Source organism: Octopus bimaculoides, chromosome 2, assembly GCF_046866305.1.
Source record: "Octopus bimaculoides isolate indiv1 chromosome 2, ASM4686630v1, whole genome shotgun sequence".
In the NCBI taxonomy this organism is placed as follows: Eukaryota; Metazoa; Mollusca; class Cephalopoda; order Octopoda; family Octopodidae; genus Octopus; species Octopus bimaculoides.
The window spans coordinates 112,746,596-112,772,817 of NC_142929.1; the positions used below are offsets into that span (position 1 = coordinate 112,746,596).

Below are 26,222 nucleotides of genomic sequence, written 5' to 3' on the forward strand. Positions count from 1 at the left end.
GGTTTCTACAGCTGGATGCCCTTCCTAATGCCAACCACTCCAAGAGTGTAATGGTCGCTTTTATGTGCCACCGGCACAGGTGCCAGCAGTGACACCAGTATCCATCATGACTATGATTTCACTTTATTTGTTGGGTCTTCTACTCAAGCATGGCCTATTGCTGAAGGTCTTGGTCATTTGTCATTACCTCTGTGAGGCCCAATGCTTGAAAGGTGCTTTTTACGTGCCACCAGCACAAGAGCTAGTCACACAACACAGGCATCAGCCACATTGCCTCTGTACATATTTATAGATATGTATATACAGGGTATCTGGGTTAAGTTTGATGGTATTTTTTGTTTATATTAAATATGTTAATACTAAATACTGATAGGTTAATTTTTAAGTTGAAGTATGGGATTTCTAAAAAAAAAAAAATCCATTAAATATTTTATTGAGATTAGAAACATTAAGAACTATTTTCAAGTACAGAAAATATTTTTAAATATGAACAAATGAATGAAAAATAAAAAAAATATGAATACTCAAACTGTTCTGTAGAATTAGATTTTGCAACATTTTACAACTATAATCAAAGAAATCAGTCTAAGCCAAAAAAATAACCTTTGCATCTGACAATATCAGATGATATTCAAAGAAAACTTGTACAAAATTCCATTTCATCAAAGCTATCAAATTTAAATTCCTTAAAACAAAACTGGCATCAATCCTTATGTCAGTCAATATAGCTCTAAAACTCTGTATAATGTGTCACATTTTAAACATCAAGCAAATACTTCACAGTATAAATTTAGTAATAATCAATAACTATATACAGTATTTTGCTTAACATATTCTAACCAACCGTCCTACTAAAATTTCAGGCATCATACTAAAATCTCAGCTTATTTTTACAGTAATTCTATACAATGATTATAAATTTATCAAGTTTTTCATATTGTGAAACATTAGAAACATTTATTCAAGCTACTTTTTTTACTGATTAAACTTATATTCTTTAGGACATGTAGGATTTTAAGATAAAAATAATGGCAATGAGAATTGTATTTCTCAAATGAATATAAAATTTTATAAAAATATAATTAATCGTTAAGGAAATATTCTTGAATTACACTAGTTCTTTATAAACTTGTGAAGCATTACATAACCTCTTCACAGTTTGTGAGTTCAAATTCACTGTAAGCATTATGTTGTGTTTCTGGATATAACATTTCACCCTACATTTGTGACTTATGAACAATTTACATTATTATAATTACTTCAATGAAATATTCCATAAACATATACCTACCATTTTTATTATTGAATAGCTGTAAAACAAGAGGCCGTCTTGTCACAATTCCAGACCCTCGGGGTAAAAAATCTCTGTAAAAGTAGAACAATAAAATTTTACAATGAAGAACAAAAATAATTTTTTACAGTGTAAAAGGTTTCATCAAAGATAAAAGAGTTATGATATGAAAACAGGTAAGGGCAGGCAAAAGGAAGGGCATCTGGCTGCAGAAAATCTGTCCCAATAAACTGTCTGACCCATGCAAGCATGGTAAAGTAGCCATTAAAACGATGATTCTCACTCACATATGCGCGCACACACATACACACACACACCTAAACATATACATCATTAGTGTTCTAACATTCACGTTTCCATGCTTGTAAGGATTGGACAAAATTTATAGAGGCAGATTTTTTTTATGGTCAGACACCCTCCCTGTCACCAACCCTTATCTGTTTCAAGAAAAGTAATATTCTCCCATAACCCAACATGTTCATGCAGAATACTGGAAATGAATGACTTTCATTTACAACAATTATGTGATGTTGTGATCATACAAACACACACATACACAGAGGCTTTTTTTAGTTTCTGTCTACTAAATCCACTCATAAGGCTTTGGTTAGCTAAAAGTTATAGAAGATACTTGAGATTGAATTTGAAACCATGTGATTGGAAAGTAAATTTCTTAACCACATAGATGCACCTGCTTATACATACATACATATACAGGGTGTCCCAAAAGTCACTGATGGTTTTCAATTTTTAATAACTTCTTTAACTTTACAAATAAATGCATGAAATTTTGATACAATATAAAGGACATAATGGAAATTAATATGCATAAGTCAAATTTTGCAACACCACTACATCACATATGAAAAATGACATTGCTTGAATGGCAGCACACCCGTGCTCTTTCCAAAGCTTGCACCATAACACCCTCAAGAGTTTCAGACCGCACATCTCTGATTTCTCTATTGATGTTCTCCTTCAGTTACACCAGTGTCTCCAGTTTGTTGACATAAACCCTCCCTTTCAGATATACCTGCAAGAAAAAATCTGGGCTATCAAGTCTGGGGAATGTGAAGGCCAGTTAACACTGCCATAGCAGGAGATCATTCTCTCTCCAAAGTACTGCTGTAGCAACTGCATTGTTTCTCTTGTGGTATGAGCAGTTACCCTATCTTGCATGTGTGAGGTCAACTTTGAATTGCCTTCATGTTCCACAGACTTGACTAGCCAAGATTTTTTCCTGTGGGGATACCTGAAAAAGAGGGTTTACATTAACAAACCAGAGACCCTGGTGCAACTGAAGGAGACCATCAACAGAGAAATCAGAGAGGTGGGCTCTGAAACTCTTGAGGGCATTATGGTGCAAGTTTTGGAAAGAGCACAGATGTGTGAAGCCAAAAAATGGCTGCCATTTAAGCGGTATCATTTTTCATATGTGATGTAGTGGTGTTGCAAAATTTGACTTAAGCATATTAATTCCCATTATGTTCTCTATATTGTATCAAAATTTCATGCATTTATTTGTAAAGTTAAGGAAGTTAGTAAAAATTGAAACCCATCAGTGACTTTTGGGACACCCTGTATATCATAGTGGCAATCATAACAAGTGTATTTGGCCAACAGGATACTTGAGGAATACCAATGATATTCTCAGTTATCAACCAGTCAAAAGAACAAGCAGTACAATATTAACTAGTTAAATGATATTAGGTACTCTGTAATTCTGACAATGTAGCAACATTTGTATATGTCATGCAGTGTAAATATAAAAGAATATGAATAGTGTTTCATTCAAATTATGTCACCTATGTTTCAATAGCATGGCTACTTGTTCATAATGTATTACATATGGGATTACATAACACAAATTATATTTAAATTACATAACCAAACTATCTCCTCAGGAATTTTGAACAGTTGACAGCCTAATTTTGACTGTCAATGGAAGAGAAGGTTTGGCTTTGCAATTCATATATCACTGAAGGAGAAAAACACAATTTTCCTTTAGTTAGATCTGACACCTGCTTCTGATTAACTTGGCCTCTGAATCCAAAAATGACCCCAGTTTTTCTGTATCACATCAACTTTTTGAGCTACAGGATACCCTCACTTTTTCTCAAAAACCATAAAAAATACAGTACCTAACAAATTTGTGGTTATTTTACAGAATGTTTTAAAAATATACCTACAATGGAAAAAATAAAACATTGCTTCACTGATATGTTTCTACAAATTTAACTTATTCACACAAAGGATATTACTGGGAGTCAGATTGTATGCAAGTAGTTATGGTAAAAATTTACACTTATAGGTTTTCCTGGAGTGTTCAATCTGGACAATTTCATTTCAGTCATCATGTTTACATCCCATCAACCCTGATACCATTCCTCCATAACCTTCATGTGCAGAGGTGGGAATATAATTTTTTTTTATGCCAACAAGTGACTCATGCAGAATGTTGGGATCATCACCAGACTTAAGGTCAGATCTTGGAGGTCAATTCTTCTCTGCTCAATGCTGCTCTACAAGCTCATATGCACAGAAAGCAGGGATACTTGATGTATCTGCATTGCTGACTAAGACAGAAGAATACTATTTTAAGGTCAACAACCCAGGAAAACATGGTGAAGCATTATCTTCAAACGTTGGGCCTCATGGAGGCAATGACAAGTGTTCAAGAACCAAGAAGAGTTGTATGCAATGATGTCATTGATGATATCAGAGAGAGACAATACAAGGCAAATCAAACAGCTGGTAGTCGTAGTAGTTGGGAGTTGAGTGAGATGTAAAGAGAGAGACACAAGATGAACTTAAGAAGGATAATGAAGAGACATTAGGCCAGAGTAATTAGAAGTGTTTGTTAATGATATCAATGTGAGTCAAGTGGGTGGTAGGCTCTACATAAATAGATTCAACCACTTTCAGAAAGGAACTAGAATTTTGAGTATAGCCTACACAGCTGAGATAGATTAGAGATAGAGAAATCTCTCAGCAAGCAATAAGATAGCTAATATACATGATAGTAAGTCTATCAAAGTAATGTAGTAATGTGGTTATTAAATGACAGCTTTATTCCATAGACTAAATGTTCAAAATCCTACTTTTGTTTTCTTAGACATTTTTTTCTCATTAACAACTCTTTCTCCACCTTACCTCTCGTTTTTCTCACAGCCATATAAACACATTTGTCTCTTATTTTCATTTTCTATGCACAAAGTTCATAATTTACTGTATTTACTAAATGACAGGAATCCATAAGCTATGTTTATAAATCAAACTTTGTCATAATAGCTTATATAGTAAGAGGAGGAAAGACAGTGCCCATGATACTTTTCAGAACTTCCAAGTTTCATGAAAAGAAATCATCTTCAGATTGAAAACCTGACCTGAATACTTGCAGAATGGGCATCAAATTAAAGGTACTCAAGGGCAAGGTGGTGGTGTTAAACAGTAATGGATTATGTCTACTACCTGAAATAATATAACAGAATTTAATAAGGGACTAAGAATAATCTCATGCTTATTCTAATTATGCGCATAAAAATCTTTTCTACCATACAATATTTCTGTTATTATAATCTGATGCATTCGGACTAGTATCTTTACCTTGGTTGTTATCTTTCAATCAGTGTACCTTCTGGCTTTCTTCAAATGCCTGACATATTTGGTAACATTGTTCGAATTTTAAACTGAAACCTTTATTAAATCTATGAGAGTAACATTAATTCTTTATAACTGCTAAGCTGCATTCCACCTGTACCTTAGTCAAATAATGTATTCACCTGTTCTTTTCTCACCATTCCAACACAATTAACTTGGCCCTATACTTAATTCAATCGTTTCACTCAGAATGTAACCCTCTGGAATTCTTTCTTTGCACATGTCCCAACTTACAGCAAATCCAAATTCAATCTCAATCATATTGACTTCAATAGTTTAGGAGGTCTTGGAAAGGTTGTGGGTAATGACCCTTATCTCATCAAACAATATATGTCTCAGTTATTGATACAAAAACCAATAAATATGGTTAGCCCATCAAATGAATCTCCTTGAAACAGACTCTCCATATTCACTCAAAGCTCTTTATATACCATTTTCTGCAATTTGGTTCTCCAGAGCTCCAAGTGCCAGAGTCATTAACTCATTACACAAACACACAAGTTTCTCAAGGATTCTGCTTAGCATGAGAATCGCTTTGATAAGTACACTTGTCTTCAAGTTTCAGCTTTAAATACATGTAGCAGCTCTTACCTTCTCAAACTTCTTCCATACCACAAAAGTGGTGAAATGAGAAATGAAATGAGTGATGGGATACAAAGTGAAGCAGAAACAAATCAATAAACTGAAAACTGGTCTATTTGAAGAAAAAAGTAGAGTTCTGAATATGGGACAAATGGACCCATATATCCTATGAAAATCAATATTTAAAACTTTGTATTTTCAGCTTGCATTTATCTTCCAACATTTCAGCAAATCAGTGTCCAAATAATTGGAAATATGTAAGAATATTTGTAATGATATGAGGGTGGGAATGTAGAAAGAGGAACGATGAAAAAAATACAAGAGTGAAAGAACGAAGAAAAAAAATTGAATGAAGTAACAAGGAAATACTATGAGTAGGATGAGGAAAAGAAAGGTGAGAGGGCAGTGAAGCAAAGGCAAGATAAAGCAACAGGGGCAGATAGAGGAGTAGGGGAGGTAGAGAAGTATAATGCAACAGTAGAAATACAGCAGTAGCAAAAGGACAGCAGCTCCTGCTACAGCAGAAGCAAAGGCAGCCAGTAACAAATCACAACAAAATCCAACAGCACGAAGTTGGAACAGAATTGAAATGAAGAAATACATTAATGAGGAAACAGAGTAACTTGGCTCCAGCAATATAAGGAAATATGACAGTTAGATGGTAATACGGGAGTAAAGGCAGTATATATATAGCAGACTGATGTTCATACACATATAATTCATATCTAAAATGTTCAGCACTTGTGGATACCTAGTTACTATTCGTATGCTTAGGATCTGTTCTCATCAAATTTAAGTATGATATTTAACTGTGTTAGACATTAGTAGAACATCTTATCTGTTGGTGGTTAAGTGATTATGAATTATATATGATACTTATATGTCATCTAGTGAGGTAGTCCTGTTAGTCTGTATTAGTAAACTGTTTATATAAATGGTTAGCTTGGCAGAGGAGGAGGAGAAGGAGGAGAAATATTTGGTGAAATTCATAATGTGGTAACCCAGTATGCAACAGGTTTCGCCAGAATGAGCTTTAGAAATTATAACATATGAGTGCAACATATGGCTATCTATATCAAATCATTTTAATTTGATGTAATTAGACACAATCACATGCATGTACATACATGTGTGTGTGTATGAGAGAGAGAGAGAGAGAGAGAGGTTGACTGGGACTACAACATTTTTTTCAGTTGGCTTCTTCAACCAGACTGACTGAACAAGCTGGTAGGCAAAACTTTAGTCAACTTGACTTTCACAAAAAATTTGAGTACTGATAGTGTGGTGCTAAATTATGGGAGTAAATGTGAAATAGTTATGAAACTTGCTTTAAAATGATAACCTTATTTTAAACTTTATATACATGTATGCATATATGTCTATATATAAGTGTATACACATACACAAGTACATAAGGTGTGTACAGATGAAATTGTAAGATATATATAACATATAGGAGATATACATAAGTATACAACATACACTTACATATACAATATGTACATTAAAGTATGAGATACTATATTTATCTTAGATAGTGTACATAATGTATAGGACAGACTTTTAATGTTAGGAAGGTCATTCAGCAATAGAAACCAGACCAGAATAGACAATGAAGCCTGGTGTGGACCCTGGCCTTACCAGCACCAGTCAAACCATCCAGCCCATGCCAGCATGGAAAACAGACATTAAATGATGATGATGTATAACATGAAATACAAAGATTAATGTATAACATGTTCATTCATTGTTTATTGAGAGCACATCCCTTGCATTCTCTCTTGTCAGCTAGTATGTTGACATTGGGAGCAACCAGCTAAAAGACTGCTCAAAAGACTTCCCAAGATGATCACCGCTCTTTTTATATATACCTGGTGACAGAAAGCAGGATACGAACTCAGAACACACTGATCCAAATGTTACAAAGCATTTCAGTTGATACTCTAGCATTCCACTAATTCACTACTCTACAGTGATATTTTATTCATGAATCCAAATGGATAAAAGGCAGAGAACCAGATCAAACATTGCTGGATGCTCTTCCTATAGCTAATTATTCAACTGTGAAATAAGAGTGAAACTGGTTTTGTTAGTCAGGCACACAGGGCAAACAGTAAACTTGTTCAACAGTAGTAAATTAATCAGCCACCATTAGCCTTAAAACCAATAGTTAAAGTATAATAATATATGTAATGCTGAGGTTATCAAAACACCAACTAGAAATAATTATGCAATGAAATAAAAACATTATTAGTGATCGACTAATATTATAATTGTTTCAGCAAGTAAGGCAAGGCCTATGTTTGCTGATGAGGTCATAACACTACCAAATATGTCCAGAGTTATCTAATGACAAATACTGTTGTTTTTTTTTTCTCACTGTATAATTATTTTTAGATAGTAATTTGATATTCTCTACGTAAAATGTAAATACTAACTTAAATGTAGTTGTAAGATTTAAATTCCAGATTACAGGATTTGTAACCTAGAACCTTAAACTCACAGCACTGTGTCTCTGTAACATATATTATTACTCTTTTGCTATCCTCAATTTCTCTTCCTACACTCAGTGAAATGTCAAAGCTTAATTATCAAATTCTGTCACACTTTCAATTCAATAGCAAAGTCTAAACTGCATCACAGCATACCTAGATTGTCACCTCTCTAATCCATCTCTTAAATTGATAACTTTAAGAAATTATGCTTCTCGTGCTTTTCACTATAAACATACCAAAAGATGTATGGAAACAGAGAAATCTAGGAAGATCAGGCACTTATTCAATAATTTCAGTTGATGTCCATGATTAATACAGAAGTCTAACCTACAGAAAAAAAAGGATATTCCTTCTACACTGTAATGAACTCTTTACTGATACTTTTAATCACATACGGGCCATTCCACAGCATTTTGTTCACACAAAAATCAAAAATAAAGTCTGTTTATTTGGAAAAAATTTCTTACTACCATAAAAACCCATGTAATTTATGCACTTTTTTTCACAAAAATAAAATTGGGGGGGGGGGGTAAATTACGTGAGTAGATTGTTTTCAGAATTTTTTTTTGTGGAAAGATGACGTACCATTTGTACCAGAAGTTGACTAATTTAATGTCAGAATAGGCTTTTACAGAAAAAATATAATGAAGTCGACTTTTATTTATGCTGGACAGTAAAATGCTTGTTTCTTATACAAATTTACTAAAACCATTAAATGGTTAACTATTTTTTGAAGTTTGACATTCATGCTGGTAATCACGGTCCGAGCTGTGAAATTTTTTTCCCACTAGAGTCCCAGTTATGAACTCATTTGCATACAGCCAATCAGAGCTCAACTATCAAACTAGTGTCCACCTAGTCACAAAAATATTCTGGTTGAGTTCAGTGGAAAATGTGCATTAATGCAAAATATAACTGCTCAGAATGGGTTAATAGGGGTGACAGATGTGAAATTTAGTGTATAAAGTGGAGAGCTGCTCACCGATGATGCCATGTGTTGCCAATTTGCGTAATTTACTAGAAAATGTAAATGAGTTTATTAATTTTTTGACCGATTTTGTACATTCCTAATTTAAAATGTTGGTGTTGATCTGGAAATATCGTAATCAATATGGCGTTGTGTCATATTGCGCTCTCCTTGCATATATCAATGGATATATGCAGTATCACTAATCTCAGTCTGAGCATAGGTACCTAATGTTAGCTCCATATAGAGATGGCATTCAATTGATCTATGAGGGGGGGGGGGGTAATGTGGTGCTTATGTGACACTTGCTATGCTGTACTCACAGAGTGACATACAGCCTAACTGACTGTACTGAGTAGTACACAGTATGTGGATTTTCAAGGTAAGCTCTGATTGGCTGTATGCAAATAAGTTCATTACTGGGGTCTGGAACTCTCGTGGGGAAATCTGCTTCTGAGAGACAGCAGTGTTACTTGTCCAATAAATGATTTTTCCCCTCCGCAACATTTTAAAGCTTGTTAGTTCTCACACAAATAGCCAATTCAGAACTTGCATTTCAGAACCTCTGTTTTTAGACCAGAGCTACTCAATAACATTTTCAAAATGGCCAGATGATTTTTTGTTCTGTCCAAAGTACATAAGTATTTCTTTGTGGTGGAGGGGAAATTTTGTTGCGGAGCAGAAGTCTGTTGCAGAAAAAGTGTGAAGTCCAACAGGTCTTATCTAAAGTGGTGATAATAGCTATAGTAGCTTCAATGATATATTTCATTTTGATGCAAATTTAAACCTTCAAGAGAGACTAGCAAATCATAAATACACAAAAGTGTGTTAAAGTCCAATGAAAATAAGCCTGATGTGACATTCTGAACCTGTAGAATGATACTTCTGAAACTACAACATTTGTATAAATATGTATATATTATGTGTATATTATAGACTGAAACAAGTGGACTGATCAAACAAAAGCCCAATTTAATATATACCTGGATGTCGGAAAACTCTACATTTTTAATGGTGACTGTAATTCCAAACCTTTAACCAGTAAACAAAAACCAAAAGTGTGACCATTCAAATGAAAGCTCATGATGAGTTCATTTAAACAGTGGTATGAGTAATTGTAAATCTGAAGTTAAAAAAACAGTCTTGGCAGTGAAATCATGACGGCACAATTTACTGCATTTATTTCTCTTGAATGCCAATGTTTTGCAAGTCTGAAAAGTACTTGAACATTGTTTACAGACTTAGAACTTGCCTTTTGATACATCTTTTTATTCATTCTAGCTCTAGATTAGACACCAGTTTTCTCTCCTTGTTTTGTGAGCATGGGCACTAGTTTACCATATATGTTGCATTATGAATAGTGCAAGACCATGTGCTTTCTTCAAAATGGCTGACTTGTTGTGTTTGTGAGTGAGTACTCTGGTTCAAACAATGGCTTCTAGTACAGAAAGAAGAAAGAAGTTCAGGGAGAAAATAAGAAGTGATCCTATCAAACTTGAAGAGCATAAGCAAAAAGACAGAGAAAAGAAGAGAAGGAAATATGCAGAGAAAAATAAAAGCAACCATGTCTGACACAGAGAGAGAAGCACTGAGAGAGAAAAAACAAAAGAAGAAAAGAAAATAACAAGCAGCAAGAAACAAAGAAGAGATGCACAACAAGGCATTCAAGAGCCCCCAAGGCTTTGGAGCCAGAAGGGCCAAAAACGGTCTTCCATAGGAAAATGTAGAGCCTGGCTCTCCCAACGGCATCACAGTGCATGTGTAGCAGTATTATGCTGTTGACTATCTTCGCTAGTTCTACATTGGTGGGGCCTTAGAACATGTCTCTGGTTGTATGATTAAGTTCAAGTTTCTTCATAGATCTGTTGTTGCTGGTATCAACACCTTTAACTGACCCAGAAGGGATAATATTGACATTTGTCATACAAATGTGTTCTATGGTCCTATCCAGTTGGTTGGCATTGGGCCCGTTACAGTCGTTGAGCTGGAAAACATCAAGAAAGCATTTACTCTTCTCACAAAAAGCCACTGTAAAAGTATTTGTTGAGCTGGAGAACGCAGGTGTCTCTTCATTTTCAAACAGACCATTGTCCTGAGTGTGTTTCTTAAGGACATTTTTAAATATTCTGGCTTAAAAGACAAAACTTGTATCCCTTTGATTTGCAATTGATGATGAGTGATTTTTGTAAACAGTCAGACTTTGTATACAATTATATATTTACTATATATAATTATTCATAATTTTTATAATTAATAATTATGCAATTTTTAGAGCAAGTTTGACACAACTGAAAAGGAGCTAGAGTATGTGATACATGTATTTGGTCAGTATAATTCCTTCATGTGCACAAAAGGTTCAGATTCAGTGTTCTTAAATAATTATCTATATTTTCATTTCAATTGATGTTCATCTGTGTATATTTCATCATCATCATCATCATCATCATCATCATCATCGTTTAACGTCCATTTTCCATGCTGGCATGAGTTGGACGGTTTGACTGAGGTCTGGAGAGCCAGCAGCTGCACCAGGCTCCAATCTGATCTGGCAATGTGTTCTATGGTCCTATTCAGTTGGTTGGCACAGCTGGATGCCCTTCCTAATGCCAACCACTCCAAGAGTGTATTGGGTGCTTTTTACATGCCACCAGCACAGGAGCCAGCCAGGAGGACCTGGCATTGACCACATTTGGATGGTACTTTTTACATGCCACCGGCATGGAAGCCAGTCTGGTGGTACTGGCATTGGCCACATTGAGTTGGTGCTTTTTATGTGCCACCGGCATGGGAGCCAGTCAGGTGGCACTGGCATTGATCATGTTCAGATGGTGCTTTTTACATGCCAGCAGCACAGGAGCCAAGCAGGGGGCACTGGCCACAGCTACAATATTGGTTTTACTTGACTCAACAGGTCTTCTGAAGCATATCATATCGCCCGATGCATCAGGGGTATTTTTAACAGGGCCGGACATACGTGGCTGCGATCTCACTTTAGTTGCCAGATCTTCTCAATCACAGCATATCTCCAATGGTCCCGGTCTCCTGTCATTGCCTCTGTGAGGCCCAATGTTCAAAGGTCATGCTTCACCAGCTCATCGCATGTCTTCCTGGGTTTGCCTCTTCCACAGGTTCCTTCTACATTTAGTGAGTGGCACTTCCTCTTCATTCATATGTAACACATTACCATACCAGCACAGACACCTCTCTTGCACACCACATTTGATGCTTCTTATGCCCAACTTTTCTCTCAGGGCACCTACACTCTTCCCATTTGAAAGCTAAATGTAGATTTCCTGCAAACTCTGTGGAAATTTATGAAACCTCTGAACAGTTGAAATAAATTTGGAAATTAAAGTATATTGTTGATACACTTGCAGTATAAATGTTTAACTTATAACAAGTTATTGAAGTGGACATATTTTCCCCTCCGCAACAGTATACTGTCCTACAAGGTGCTGTCCCACTCAGAAGAAAGAATGAGATTTCTTTCTGTTATCTTCTTGACAAACAAAAAATGTTGCAATTCAGCATTCAATTAGATTTGTATATTGTTTAAAGATTCAGGGAATTTTAAAAGTGAAATTAAAGCTTTTAGAAAAAGGAAATTTTCTGTTCTGCTCTGCATCAGAAGATTGTCTTATAAAAAGGTCACACAGTGGCACAGGTGACTTTGTAAAAACTAGAAGCTTCATTGCCCAAACAGTCAAAACATTAAGAAATTATTATGAGAAAAGCACTTCCGATTTTCCCCTCCGCCACATACAGAATACTGTGGAATGTACCACACATTCTTATGAAGATGCTAACTTTCAATCCTCCTTAACCATAAGCACAAGGATATCACAAAAATTTTAGACACCACATACCAAAAAAAAAAAAACACCTCTTCCATGACTAGAGATCTTGAAAACATCCTATGATGGAGATCTGGCAATCTAGTCTCAGTTAATGACAAAACAATCACTACACAGATCAAGGAAACAGTCTTGCATTGCACTACACTCAATACATAAGGACAACAACACAGCTAAGGCCCTCAAACTCACTTCAAATGCTGTACCTAAACAATTTCTGATGATCTTTTTAAGTATCTCAAATAATGCACCACAAAGACTAGGCTTTCTCCTCTAAGCTACAAAATACTTTTCCCTTGATCAGTTGCTGACTCTATAAAGTTCAAGAATGATCCACATTAGAGAATTGCTGGTATATCTGGGAAGGTGCTACAGCTCTACATAAACATGTAGCAATCACTGACTTACAGACATACAGCTTTTAGTTCTTGCTTCTTCTATCCATTTACTCTGAGTCAGTGAACTATCTCCAGCCAAGAACAATGCATCTACTACGTTATTTACAATTGACGGATATTTGTCTTCATCTTGTTTGTTGTTAACACGTTTTGGCTGATACACCCTCCAGCCTTCATCAGGTGTCTTGGGGAAATTTCGACCCAGGGTTCTCATTCCTAAGGTATTTTTCTATGTTGTTGTCATTATCATTATTATTATTATTATTATTCAGGTCACTGCCTGGAATCAAACTTGGAATCTTGGGGTTAGTAGCCTATGCTCTTAACCACTACACCACATGCCCGTGGTATACACTTGCAGTATAAATGTTTAACAGGTTATTGAAGTGGACATATTTTCCCCTCCGCAACAGTATACTGTCCTACAAGGTGCTGTCCCACTCAGAAGAAAGAATGAGATTTCTTTCTGTTATCTTTTTGACAGGCATATGGCATAGTGGTTAAGGGTGCAGGCTACTAACCCCAAGATTCTGAGTTCGATTCCAGGCAGTGACATGAACAACAACGACGACAACGACAACAACAACAACAACATCATCGAAAAATACCTTAGGAATGAGAACCCAGGTTCGAAATTCCCCCAAGACACCTGATGAAGGCTGGAGGGTATATCAGCCAAAACGTTGTGTTAACAACAAACAAGATGAGGATAAATATCTGTCAATTGTAAATAATGTACATAATTCCTCATCTCTTAAATATAGAACTGTATAATGCATCTACTTCTCTTTCTCTCGTTATGTGTCCAAACCAAACTTGTTATTGCTCAATCCTTTCTTAAATATTTTCTGCAATTTGAGCAGAAGGACAGAGCTTGTTTTTTGGAACACCAATCTAATACAAAGAGAACATAGGTTCCATTTAGATACAGATTCCAAGGTTCTGAATACAACACATGGTCTGCTCTTTCTGCTAACACTCACATGGATACATAATTGAGAAGTTTGCTCCGTAATTATGTAGTGATGGATTCAATCATACTGCACAAATGTCTACTTCCATAGTTTTAAGCCAACAAGATCCGTTTAAGGAAAACAGGATAAATTCAATCTATGGAAGCCTAATGTACCTGATGAATCTTGGTTTCTCTCCCCCACTCCCATCCCCAGTTGCATTGATGCTAGAATAATGTGATCTTTTGCCAATTCTTCACACTGTATCTTGAGTCACTGCACAATTTTAGTATGTGGTTGAAATGATACTTGCATTTCTTCTTTTGAGCTGCCATTTGCAGTTTGGAATAAAAAATATTTGTGATAAGAATAGACATTTTTTTCTTAGAAGTACATACATATATATATAGAGAGAGAGGTGGGGAGACCAGTGTGAAATGTTTCTTTCACTCCATCAGTCTTGGAGATTCTGCTCAGAACTAATCACCACCACAAAAAAGATATACACATAAAAAGTTCAATAAAATCCCAGTAATGATAGAGACCAGGATATATACCTACATCTAGGTCTTTTGCCTATTTCGTAACTGCTAATTCTCTATCTGCTAGTCCTCTTGCCTACTCGGTACACACTCATCTATTACCATCTCATCTATTAACCACACTATGCCACCAGCATGAGGGGAAACTCTAGATCTGTTCACACTCAATCCTCTACTACTACTTGTAACTCTCTACCCCTTTGAGTAATGAAGGCTTGCAATGGGATCTGCTGATACCCAATATTACAGCTCCACTGACATCTCTCTCTCTCTCTCTCTCTCTCTCTCTCTCTCTCTTACCATTCCTATCCTTATCACTCTTCACCTGCACTCATTTTTTTTTTATTTCTACATGTCATCCTTATTTCCACCCACCCCAGATTACTCATTATTTCACAACCATTTTAACAATAATCTATTTGCTCTCTCTTTACCAGCTACCGTTACTAGCTCTCTCATTTCTTCCACCTCTTCCATACTGTCAACCTAATCACTTTGTCTTTGCCCCTCACACACAAACTCCTTTCTCCATGTGACCCAACTTCATTTTCTTTTTCTTCCATACAGTCACCTCAATCACTTCATTCTTCCTTTCTTCATGTCACTCCAGCTCATCTTTTGCAATTGCCTTCTTTTCTACCCACTCTATTATTCATACTTCCTAGAACAGAGGCAACATTGAGCAGTGAAAATTTGTGTTTTGTGGTACAAGGTAACCTCACTAGTGTAGGTACCAAAAGAAACACCCAACATACTGTGAACTGGTTGTGGAACATGTAGAAAAACAAACATAGGGCCAAGAGGATCATTTAATCTTGTCCTGGTGAGAACATCACATCTTTAAAGCTAATACCATAATAAGATGCACCTCATACATTCTATGGAGTAATTGGAGTTAGGAAGGGCAACTAGACATAGAAACAAAGCCAAAAGGAAACATACAAACAAGATGTTGTCCTCAACCAATCTAAGAAGGCAATAATTCTGAATGATAAATAACTATGACTAAGATAACCTATCCAACACATGCCAGCATGGATAGTGAACACAAACTGATGATGACAATATCTCTGTGCACGTGTGCATGTGAATATGTAACTATGTGGTTAAGAAGTTTGCTTCTTCTCAAACACATGGCTCTAGGTTTAGTCTCACTACATAGCATCTTGGGCAAGTGTCTACTATAGCACTGGGCCAACCAAAGCTTTGTGAATGGATTTGGTAAACAAAAACTGAATGAAGCCCAACATATGTGTGTGTATTTGTGTTTGTCCCCCACTACCACATGACAACTAGTATTGGTTTCTCTACATCCTTGTAACTTAGCAGTTTGGAATAAGAGATTGATAGAATAAGTATCAGACTTTAAAAAAATTAAATACTAGGGTCAATTTGTTTGACTAGAGCCCTCCAAGGCAGTGCCCCAGTATTGCAGCAGTCCAATGACTGAAACAAGTAAAAGAAAAGATATGAGTTCATGGCATGGCTAACTAGTTGAGAAGTGCACTCCATAATCATGTGGTCCCAAGTTCACTCTGATTGCATACCATCTTGGACAAGTTCTTTTACTAGTCTCCAATCAACCCAAGCCTTGTGAGTAAAAGCAAGAAGATAGAAACTGTGTGAAAGGCTATGCAATGGACCACCTGTATTTTAAAGAGCCAGCTTTATGATACACTGTGTTATGCTGATTCTATTTCACTAAGAATTATATTAAGAATACAAGTGTTTGTGAAATTCTCAGCTACTGACGCTATAATTCAACGAGTAGGTAGTTCTGCTAATTAAGCAACTGGAATACTCATCAATGAAACCAACAGCAGATCCAATTACTATATGTGCATATATGTACTCAAGCAAATACATTCAAAAATAAAATATACGCATACACACGTATAGTCTATTCCCACACATTAGTAACTGTTAAGTCTGAGCATCAGCCACATCAATTACACCTGTCTGAGAGGGTTCACAAAGGTGATGGGCTCTGTACCTCATCTTCTAACTAATTTATATATTTAAAAAAATGACAGAGATGACTTCTTTACCAAGTTATTATTCTCTCAAAAGTTATCTCTCTATAGAATTCCACATTTTCTCACCAACATTTATTTCCACTAACTTAACACACCTGTCTCTACTGCTACTACAGCAGTCTTTTTTTTTTACTCTGAACCAACAAGCACTCAATGCCACTGCAACTTCTCTCATCACCCTTGCTATGTTACACCCTAAAACCCTGTATCAAATTAAACACTTTCAAAAATTGCAATTTTCAGGAATTCCAGTTCACACATTTTTCCATATACATACTGAACTGATTTACAAAAAAGTTCAAGCTGAACGTCAACTAGGTTGATTCCAGCAGTCTGAGATAGCTTACAAAAGGAATGGGTACTAACTCTACTCCATTGATTAAATACAAACAATTAAAAAATTTTACTCTCTCTCTAATTACAGAAGTGCCACTAGAGGTTATAGGTTCTGGCATCACTGCATTAATCTAAGCAAAAAAGCTAATAGAAAATTCAAAAACAGAAAACTACTACTGAATCAGCAGATAGGTTAAGTCTGATGTATTTAACTGAAGATATATATCAAAAGTAAATGTCACAAACTATTACCCTTATAGCCAATGTCTTTGATTGATATACATCAAAGAATGTGCAAATTAAGAGCAGATTATAAGTAGAATTGATAAAAGAAGTGTCATATTTCTATGCATATTTTATAACATTCAATACGCAAATGTACTTGCACATTAGGTAAAATTATAATTGTGTTCTCTATATGAGAAAGATAAAGCCTTTATCTTTTGAATGTTTGTTTCAATGTGAGCCATATATTATATTAGTTAAAAGAAAAAGAAAATGAATATTTTCAATAAACTTTTCATCAATACTATTGAGTTCATATGAAATCAATGAAACAAGAAATCAATATTTTTGTTATATATGTGTTTAAAATCAATCTTTGAACTTCAGCCAATATTAGATTTGTAAATGAAAGTTTTCATTTCTTTCTTGTTACTGTCTTCATACCAATAAATCCTTATATGCTGTATCTGTAAGACACATTATAGTGTACTACTGGGAGATTCAAGTCAGGTTTTATAAGTATCTTAAATAAATACAAGCTACTCATGGAGAAAGATATCAATAATTATATAACATGGAGCTCTATGTTTACTACTATCAGTGAGTGAACTATCTCAATATATTAACATTTGTTTTCTTTTGCTGATATGGCTACAATTCTACATTCTTCATGTATCTCACTTCACCTGAAGCTTAACATCTTCACATTTGGTTTGACTATTTAGATTAAACATCTTTAAAATTCTATGGTTACTTTGCAACAATCATATATCATCCATTCACATCCTATGTCTATATTTTTTATAACTCAGTTACACTCCCCTTTTCTCAGATCATACAACACATCTAAAATAACATATACTTTTCCCATGCAGCCACTACACAGTCTCTCGATAAGTCTTCTCCCAAGAATGCCTTTAGGGTAATTTATTAAAGAGATTTATTAGAGTATCATCATACCCATTTTTTTTACCCCTTATTTTTTACTACATTGTTATATTTAAATCCAATGTTACAAATCTGAATTAGCTACGCCTAACTGATACAATTAACTGTCCTGTAAAAAAAAACACACAGTATATACATGGATGGGGTATTTAATTTTCAACTACATACACATATAAAAAAAAAATACAAACTGTTATAGAAAAATCTAAGTTTTAGACAAACAAGGAAATAGAAAGGAACATGGCTGAACAACTTCTGTAAACAGCTTTACCAGTTTGATTACCCAGCCTTACCACTGGGAACATAAAATGTAGCATCCACTAATTTCTGCTTAGTATCATCCCTGAATTCAGTGTTATATTAATAAGAATAGGCTTAACATGAAAGTTACCAGGAAGTTGATATATTTTGATTGATACTGCAGGACTAGTGTTGAGTTAACAACTGCAAAGCTGTCCAATAGTTTCACACTTTCTTGCCATTTTTTACCTTTGGGGTGGGGGAGGAGATGGGGGGTTAACATTTTTAACCCTGGCTGTACAGCTTTCTTTCAATCCAATAGTTAAAGGGTTTTGATATAATTAATTATTACTGTAAAGAATGTGATATATGCAATGCTAAGATCAATGAAATAGCTATACAACATGTTTTACTGAATATTTATTGTAACGGTCATTTCAAATTTTCCTTTTAAAAACTTCAACAATTTCTTTTAATAATAATCCTTTAGAGTGGATGTCAACTGAAAGTGGAATAGGATTAGGGTAAAAGGACCTACTTACCGAAGACAACAATGACACTTCTCTTCTAATGAGGTTTACAGAATTGGGCCTTATTCAAAAGCATAATATAATACCTACTTAGAGTAAAGTATATTTATAGAAAACCTATTTATAAATGCAGATATTCATAAACATTTGTATTATATTGTTTAGCCATAGGTTCAACACTGATTTTCAACCTTATGACCAAAAGCATAAACATCCCATTTTTATCAGAGTATGTACACTGCATTAACTGAAGTGTCCAAATTTAAGAAAATAAGTTTGCTTTTGAAGGAGATTTAGGTGCTATCTCTAGTAAGTTGAATGACTAAGTAGTTTCTTTCACTGACACAATAAAAAATTTATGCTTCTTCCATCAATATTTTTTGCATTATACTCTGATGTCTGTACTGATATCATTAACAGCAAGCAAGTAGTTTTATCAAGTACAGTTTAATATTTTAAATGTTACAACTCTCATCAGAAGAAGATTTGAACTTAAGAAGAAAAAATATTTTGAAGGCAGCTATAAAAATAAACAAAACTTTTAGTTGGTCATAATAAGGTCCAAATGCTGGTGCAGTTCACTGAACCAACTATAAACCATGACTGCAACTGTGCTATTCTCTCACAAATGATGAACTTCTCCACCAATGCTTTTCGCCCTACACTGGAATTCATTTCCACAAGATGCAACACTTTTGTTAGCTCTCTAAATATTTATTTCTATCAACAATATCCACCTGTCCATCTCTACACACAATAAGACCACTGGTTTCCAATTGTATATCAATTATTCTTCCTCACACCATATACAACAAATCTATCTTCTCTTAATTTCTTTGTCTCCACTGAATGTGCAACAGCAACTCTGACTTTCACTAAATCCAAGGAGATGCACCTCTTCCATGATCTCAAGGGTTCTGTTCCAAATACCTTTCTTAGAACCCCCAGCTACCAACTAATCTAGCATGCTCCTACTGAGAACACATACACCTGCAAACTGAATTCTCCTCTCTTATTTTCCACCTAACTACCCTTCTACCATAACATCTACTTTCTCTCTGACCCTGTAAACTCTTCGATATTTTCTACACCACCTCATCTCTCCTTCAAAAGAGACTGAAATTTCTAAAGCTGCTTTAGAAGTTTGCAGCCACATTCAGTTTGGTATTTCAAATGTTCTTGTCCTAAATGCCATACTTGCCCCTTTGTCTCAGACACCACAACCATAACTGACTCAAAATACCAGAACATCATCACTCAACACTTTAGTTGCACTTCTACAAACATCAGCTATTGCACTACTAACTTTGCAATGTATTATATGATAGGAAAATTGTCATGCTGATACATGACTATTTTTGAAAACAATCTCATGACATTTTCCATTGGATTCTGGGCAGACTCATAGCCCATATTTCAACTTCTCTGGGTACTCTACTCATCATATCTCAATGTCTGAAGTTCATGAATACCACAGTACCCAGCATTCTCACAAAAACGAAAGGGAGTAACTGATCTTCACACTTGTCACATCCTCTATCACAAGCTTTAACAATTTTTTCAGAAAATGTTTAATAAAAAAAAAAAAGTCCTAGTCAAAAGGAATTTTATAATAAATTTGAGTCTTTTAGTATTGAGTCTCCCCCACTTGTAAATGTTTATTCATAAAGTTTCTTTAAAATAATAGAATAAAATTAACACAAAATATACAAATACACATATATATCACCACCACCACCATTTAACATCTAATTTTCCATGCTGGCATGGACAGAATGGTTCAGCAAGATTCAACTGGCCAGAGGACACATTTTGACACTGATTTCATCTTTGGCATGGTTTCTATGGCTGCACACCCTTTCTGACACCAATCACTTTATAGTGTGAAATGAGTGCTTTTTGTAGAACTTGTAACTAGAAAAGCAAGAGTTGCTATGATGGAAGGGTACATACATTACATACATACAGGTTTGATGATACAAACAGGAATATAGAGCACAAAACACATGAAACATTTGGCCCTTGGGTCACTGTAACTTCTACTAATTAATAATAAATATAGTCATAAGAGGAATCAGATGTGGTGTGCAAGAGAGACAACCGCACTGGTATGGTCATGTGAAGTGTATGGATGAGGACAGCTGTGTAAAGAAGTCCTGATCTCTAGCTGTGGAGGGAACCTGTGGAAGAGGTAGACCCAGGAAGACATGGAACAAGGTGGTGAAGCATGATCTCCAAACATTGGGCTTCACAAAGTCAATGAGTAGTGACTGAGACTTTTGGCAATATGCCATGCTTGAGAAGGCCTGTCAAGCTAAGTGAAATCATAGTCGTGGCCAGTGTCACTGGCACATGTTCTAGTACCACATAAAAGCACCTTTTGAGCACTGGGCCTCATGAAGGCAATGTGGCCAAGGCTAGTATCGAGTAATTAGTACCTGTGCTGGTAGCATGTGAAAAGCACTTTTCGAGCATTGGGCCTCAGAGAGGCAATAACAAATGACCGAGGCCTTCGGCAATTGTTGTGCTTGAAAAGAAGACCCATCAAGCCAAATGAAATTGTAGTTGTGGAAGATACTGGTGCCATGCAACTGGCACCTGTGCCAGTGGAACGTAAAAACACCCATTACACTCTTGGAGTGGTTGGCATTAGGGAGGGCATCTAGCCGTAGAGGCTATGCCAAATCAGACTGGAGCCTGGTGCATCCCCTCAGCATGCTAGCCCTAGTCAAAGCTTCCGACCCATGCCAGCATGGACAACAAATGTTAAATGATGATGATGATGTGTGTTTGTGTGTGTATCCAACCACTGAACCCTATCTGGACACCCATAAAATTATTTTCATTTTACCCCCATATGTATACAATCTGAACCTTGTCACCTGTGTACTTTGACCTCTACCTTTATATCAATATTTTTCTCTATCTCCACAGACTGAACTTTGTCATTTGTATCCATTAGCTTCTATTTACCCATACAATTGTAATCACTTCACACACACACACACACACACACACACACACACACACACAAACTAACAATACAAAAAATTGATTTAATTTTTTCTTACATTTCCCCACCATTATCTTCGAACTTTGTATGGTAATACCACTAAATATTTCTCAGTGTTTACTAAGCACCTCAGCTGAGACTATACTTCCTCTCAACGAAAAGCCAGTCCTAAAACACATCTCCTCATGACATAGAAACTTATTTAAACTCAAATATTTCAACAAATTTTGCTCACACAGATCACTACCAATTTCTTCAGACTCTTAAATTACAAAAACAAAAAAGAAATTCAAACAAAAATTTCATTGATTAGGTAAATTACAAAGCAACAGCAAATATTAAAAATTCTATTTTGTAATAGTTGCAAATAAAGTTTATTATTATTTCTTGAGATAATTGCAGAAAATATTTCTTTAAAAATGAAAAAAAAAAAAAAAGAACTATTTACCAATGTTAAAAATAATTGGTAAGTGTACTTAAGGATTCAAATACATTTCTTAATTTGATAATTTATTTTTACTTCGAATGGAAAACTTTGTTATTAGTGCAATTAGGGATGTAATTACTTTGCATTATTTTTAATTTTCTAACATTCTAGTACTAAATTGATATAAATTATGAGAACAACAATCATATAACGATATTATTTCCTGGTTACTTTCAGGACATTGCTACTGCAAAAATAAGACCATATCATCATCACCTGATCATCATCATTAGTATTATCATCATCATTTTAACGTCCACTTTTCCTTCCTTGCATGGGCCACACAGAGTTTATCGAGGTAGATTTTCTATAGCTGAAAGCCCTTCCTGTCACCAGCCCTTACCCATTTCCAAGCAAGGTAACATCTTCCCTTGGCTAGACATGTTTTCACAATGTTAGAAATAACACTGCTTGTATGACAATGGCACTCGTTTACAACTATTCCGCAATGTTAGACAAAATGATACAAATACACTCCCACACTCTCTTTTGCTTTCTTCCTCACACTCAACTACACACACAAATGACAGACTTCTTTCAGTTTCAATCTACCAAATCCACTCATAAGATTTTAATCAGTCTGGAGCAAAAAAAAGACACTTTGCCCAAGGTGCCATGCAGTAGGGACTGAACCCAAAACCAAGTGGTTAGGAAGCAAACTTCTCAACCAGAAAACCATGCCTGCATCTATAAGCCATGCCTGCATCTATCCAATTGTTTAGTATATTTATGGACTATCTTTTCAAAAAATGTTTATAAGAACCCACCTAGTATTTCATCAAGCTCTAACAAACAATCTGGATGGCATCTAGCATCTTCAAGCAGATGTCCAAATCTCTTGGTTGAGCTAGTTAAAATGAGTTTCCAAAATAAAGATGGAAAAAAAACAAAGAAAAGAAGAAAAAAAAACACTGGTTTTATTGACAAGCAGGTTTCAAGCTGAGATATTTCATTGATCTGATGGGAACTGGTATGGCCAGCGACAGTTGGTCATTGATAGAATATAATTAGGAACTTAGAATATTGACAGTTACTTGTAAGATGATGAAGCTAGTGTAACACACTTTTCCTATTCAGTGTTCAATATCAGTATGTGTTAGACAAGTCAGTTAAATAACATCCGACACTTTTCCTAATGAATGCAATATAATCAGGAAATATGCTATAGGTGTACTTATTTGCACAGTTTATGAATATAAGCGTGTGTATGTGTAGGTGTGTGTCTGTTTGTATGACAGTGTGTTTCAGTGTATCTGTGCATGTAGTAGCATGCATTAGTATGAGTATTGATGTGTTTCAGTGTTAGTATATTGATGTGCATTTGCGTGTGTGTTGGTATGTGTCAGTGTGTGTGTATGCACACATCAGAATGTGTAAAGTGGGTGTGTCAGTCAATGTTTTTGTGTCAAGATGTGTGTGTGTGTTTTGTCTGTCAATGATGTTTCATGACTTGATAGTTAGTTTGTTGTAAGATTAATAGCTCCTTCAACTGAACTTGTAACATGTTCTGACAGTGGAGGCTGTCAACTTGTAAAGCACAGCACAGATTCAAAAAACAAATGAGGTATTAGTGCTTGGAATACAAGACTTTTCTGTTTTTTCTTCTGTTAAACCCTCAGCAGAACCATAGTGCAGTTATCAGCCACTTGAGGCAGCACAAGTTAATGCATTTCTCAATTTCATTCTTGAACTACCCCACTATAATGGATTGTCCAAATACACTATTATAGTTTGTATGTTGTACAGAGAAGTGGATACTGACATTCTGGGATTGACCCTTTGTCCTAAAAGAGAAAAACAATTTTCTTTCTCAGAAGAAAGGTCAGTCCCAAAATGTCAGAATTCACTTCCTCTACACAGCATACCAACTTATCGACACTCATGAACTTCAATATATAATTTTAGCCAGCACAGACTTCCACTAGTTTCCTCAAAGTCTGGTTTTTATAGCTGAATGTGTACATTATTGCTCATTTGTAAAACCAGCTAAGATATTGATTTTAGCCATTGTGACTTTCATTTATTTTTATGTGAAATTACCATAATGTTTGAGAAGCTACAAGGGGATGTCCTAATTGTTCTTAAATCTAAATTAATAACATTTCAGCAACAAAGATAAAATTTATGAAGACATATAGTCACCAAAAGATTAGATCTGAATGAATATATATCCGAAAGTGACGAAGAAGAAAAAAAATTTGTCTTATTTTTGGCATTATTACTATATTATCATCATTTAACGTCCACTCTCCATCCTGGCATGTGTTAGACGGTTTGACAAGAGCCGATGAGCCAGAGAGCAGCACCAGGTTCCAGTCTGATTTGTTAGAAAATAATGTATCTTTGAGAATTTTCTCAGCTACATCTCCTCTTCAAAATCTTTTGCCAGTAACCCTTTCCATCTCCAAACCAAATATCTTGTTTCAGATAGTGGTAGATGCATGGTAGTGGGATTAAGAAAGCAATTAGTTGCAGAGTCTATTCCAACATGAAGCACCAAGAGTAGATACCTTCTATCACATATTCACCAATGCCTTTGATAGAAACTATATGGAAGCCTTTCAGGAATGTGTGTGTGCATGTATGCGTGCATGCATGCATGCAAGAAAACAAAGTGATGTGTCAAAAAAATTACTTTGTGGTATGTATACTATGTAAGTTGCATTGACACTTCATTGATGACATGAGATGCACTCAGAAATGCAATGAACCAGTGATGAACCCATTTGGAAACCTACAACTAATGATGGTATTATTCACAAAATACATGATATAAATAAAGAAGATATCTATACATGATCCTACTATATGTATACAGTTTGAGCTTAATCATGCTACATTCTATGAAATCAGTGGTTGCATATTCACAAAAGACTAAATTATTAAACCTTTTATTTTTTTTTTACATCCACATACTGATCAAGAAAAATCTATGCAGATCAATACCATTAACTACAATCTTCTTTGTATTATCCTTCATCTTTCATAGTAACCAGATTGAAAGCATCTGCTATTCCCAATACAGAATCTATATTTCCTGAAATAACATTGTAAATATTGCTGCTTCAGAAAATATATTTACTTATTTCTTCATTACAGAACTATAAACATAACTCTATTCTTTGACAATTTAGAGAGAATTAGAATTCTGAACATAGACGGCAGCTCCAGAGTGGCATGGAAATAATGCAACTAAAGTTATAATACCATGTTAGTATAACAATAATATCTAATTATACATATACACATTATATATATATATATATATATATATATATATGAGAGAGGGAAAGAGAGAGAGGGGGGATACAAACACAAATATATATATGTACACATACACATATATATACTCATGCATGCATATATACATACACAGACACATATATATATATATATCATCATCATCGTTTAATGTCCTCTTTCCATGCTAGCATGGGCTGGACAATTTGACTGAGGACTAGTGAACCAGATGGCGACACCAGGCTCCAATTTGATTTGGCAGAGTTTCTACAGCTGGATACCCTTCCTAATGCCAAACACTCCGAGAGTGTAGCGGGTGCTTTTATATGCCACCAGCATGAAGACCAGTCAGGCAGTACTGGCAACGGCCAGGCTCAAAATGGTGTATTTTACATGCCACCTGCACAGGAGCCAGTCCAGCGGCA

At 35.3% G+C, this 26,222-nt stretch overlaps 1 protein-coding gene across 5 annotated transcripts in view; it reads right to left on the bottom strand.

The window, feature by feature from the left end:
* The window catches only part of LOC106867485 (dynamin-1), a 126,214-nt gene that overhangs the window by 81,521 nt on the left and 18,471 nt on the right, over positions 1-26,222 (bottom strand). For all 5 annotated transcript variants that reach the window (XM_089347508.1, XM_014912368.3, XM_014912370.3 and 2 more), the window contains exon 2: positions 1,292-1,365. In XM_089347508.1, the coding sequence (XP_089203634.1) occupies positions 1,292-1,365 (74 nt within the window). The remainder of the gene's footprint in view (positions 1-1,291; positions 1,366-26,222) is intronic.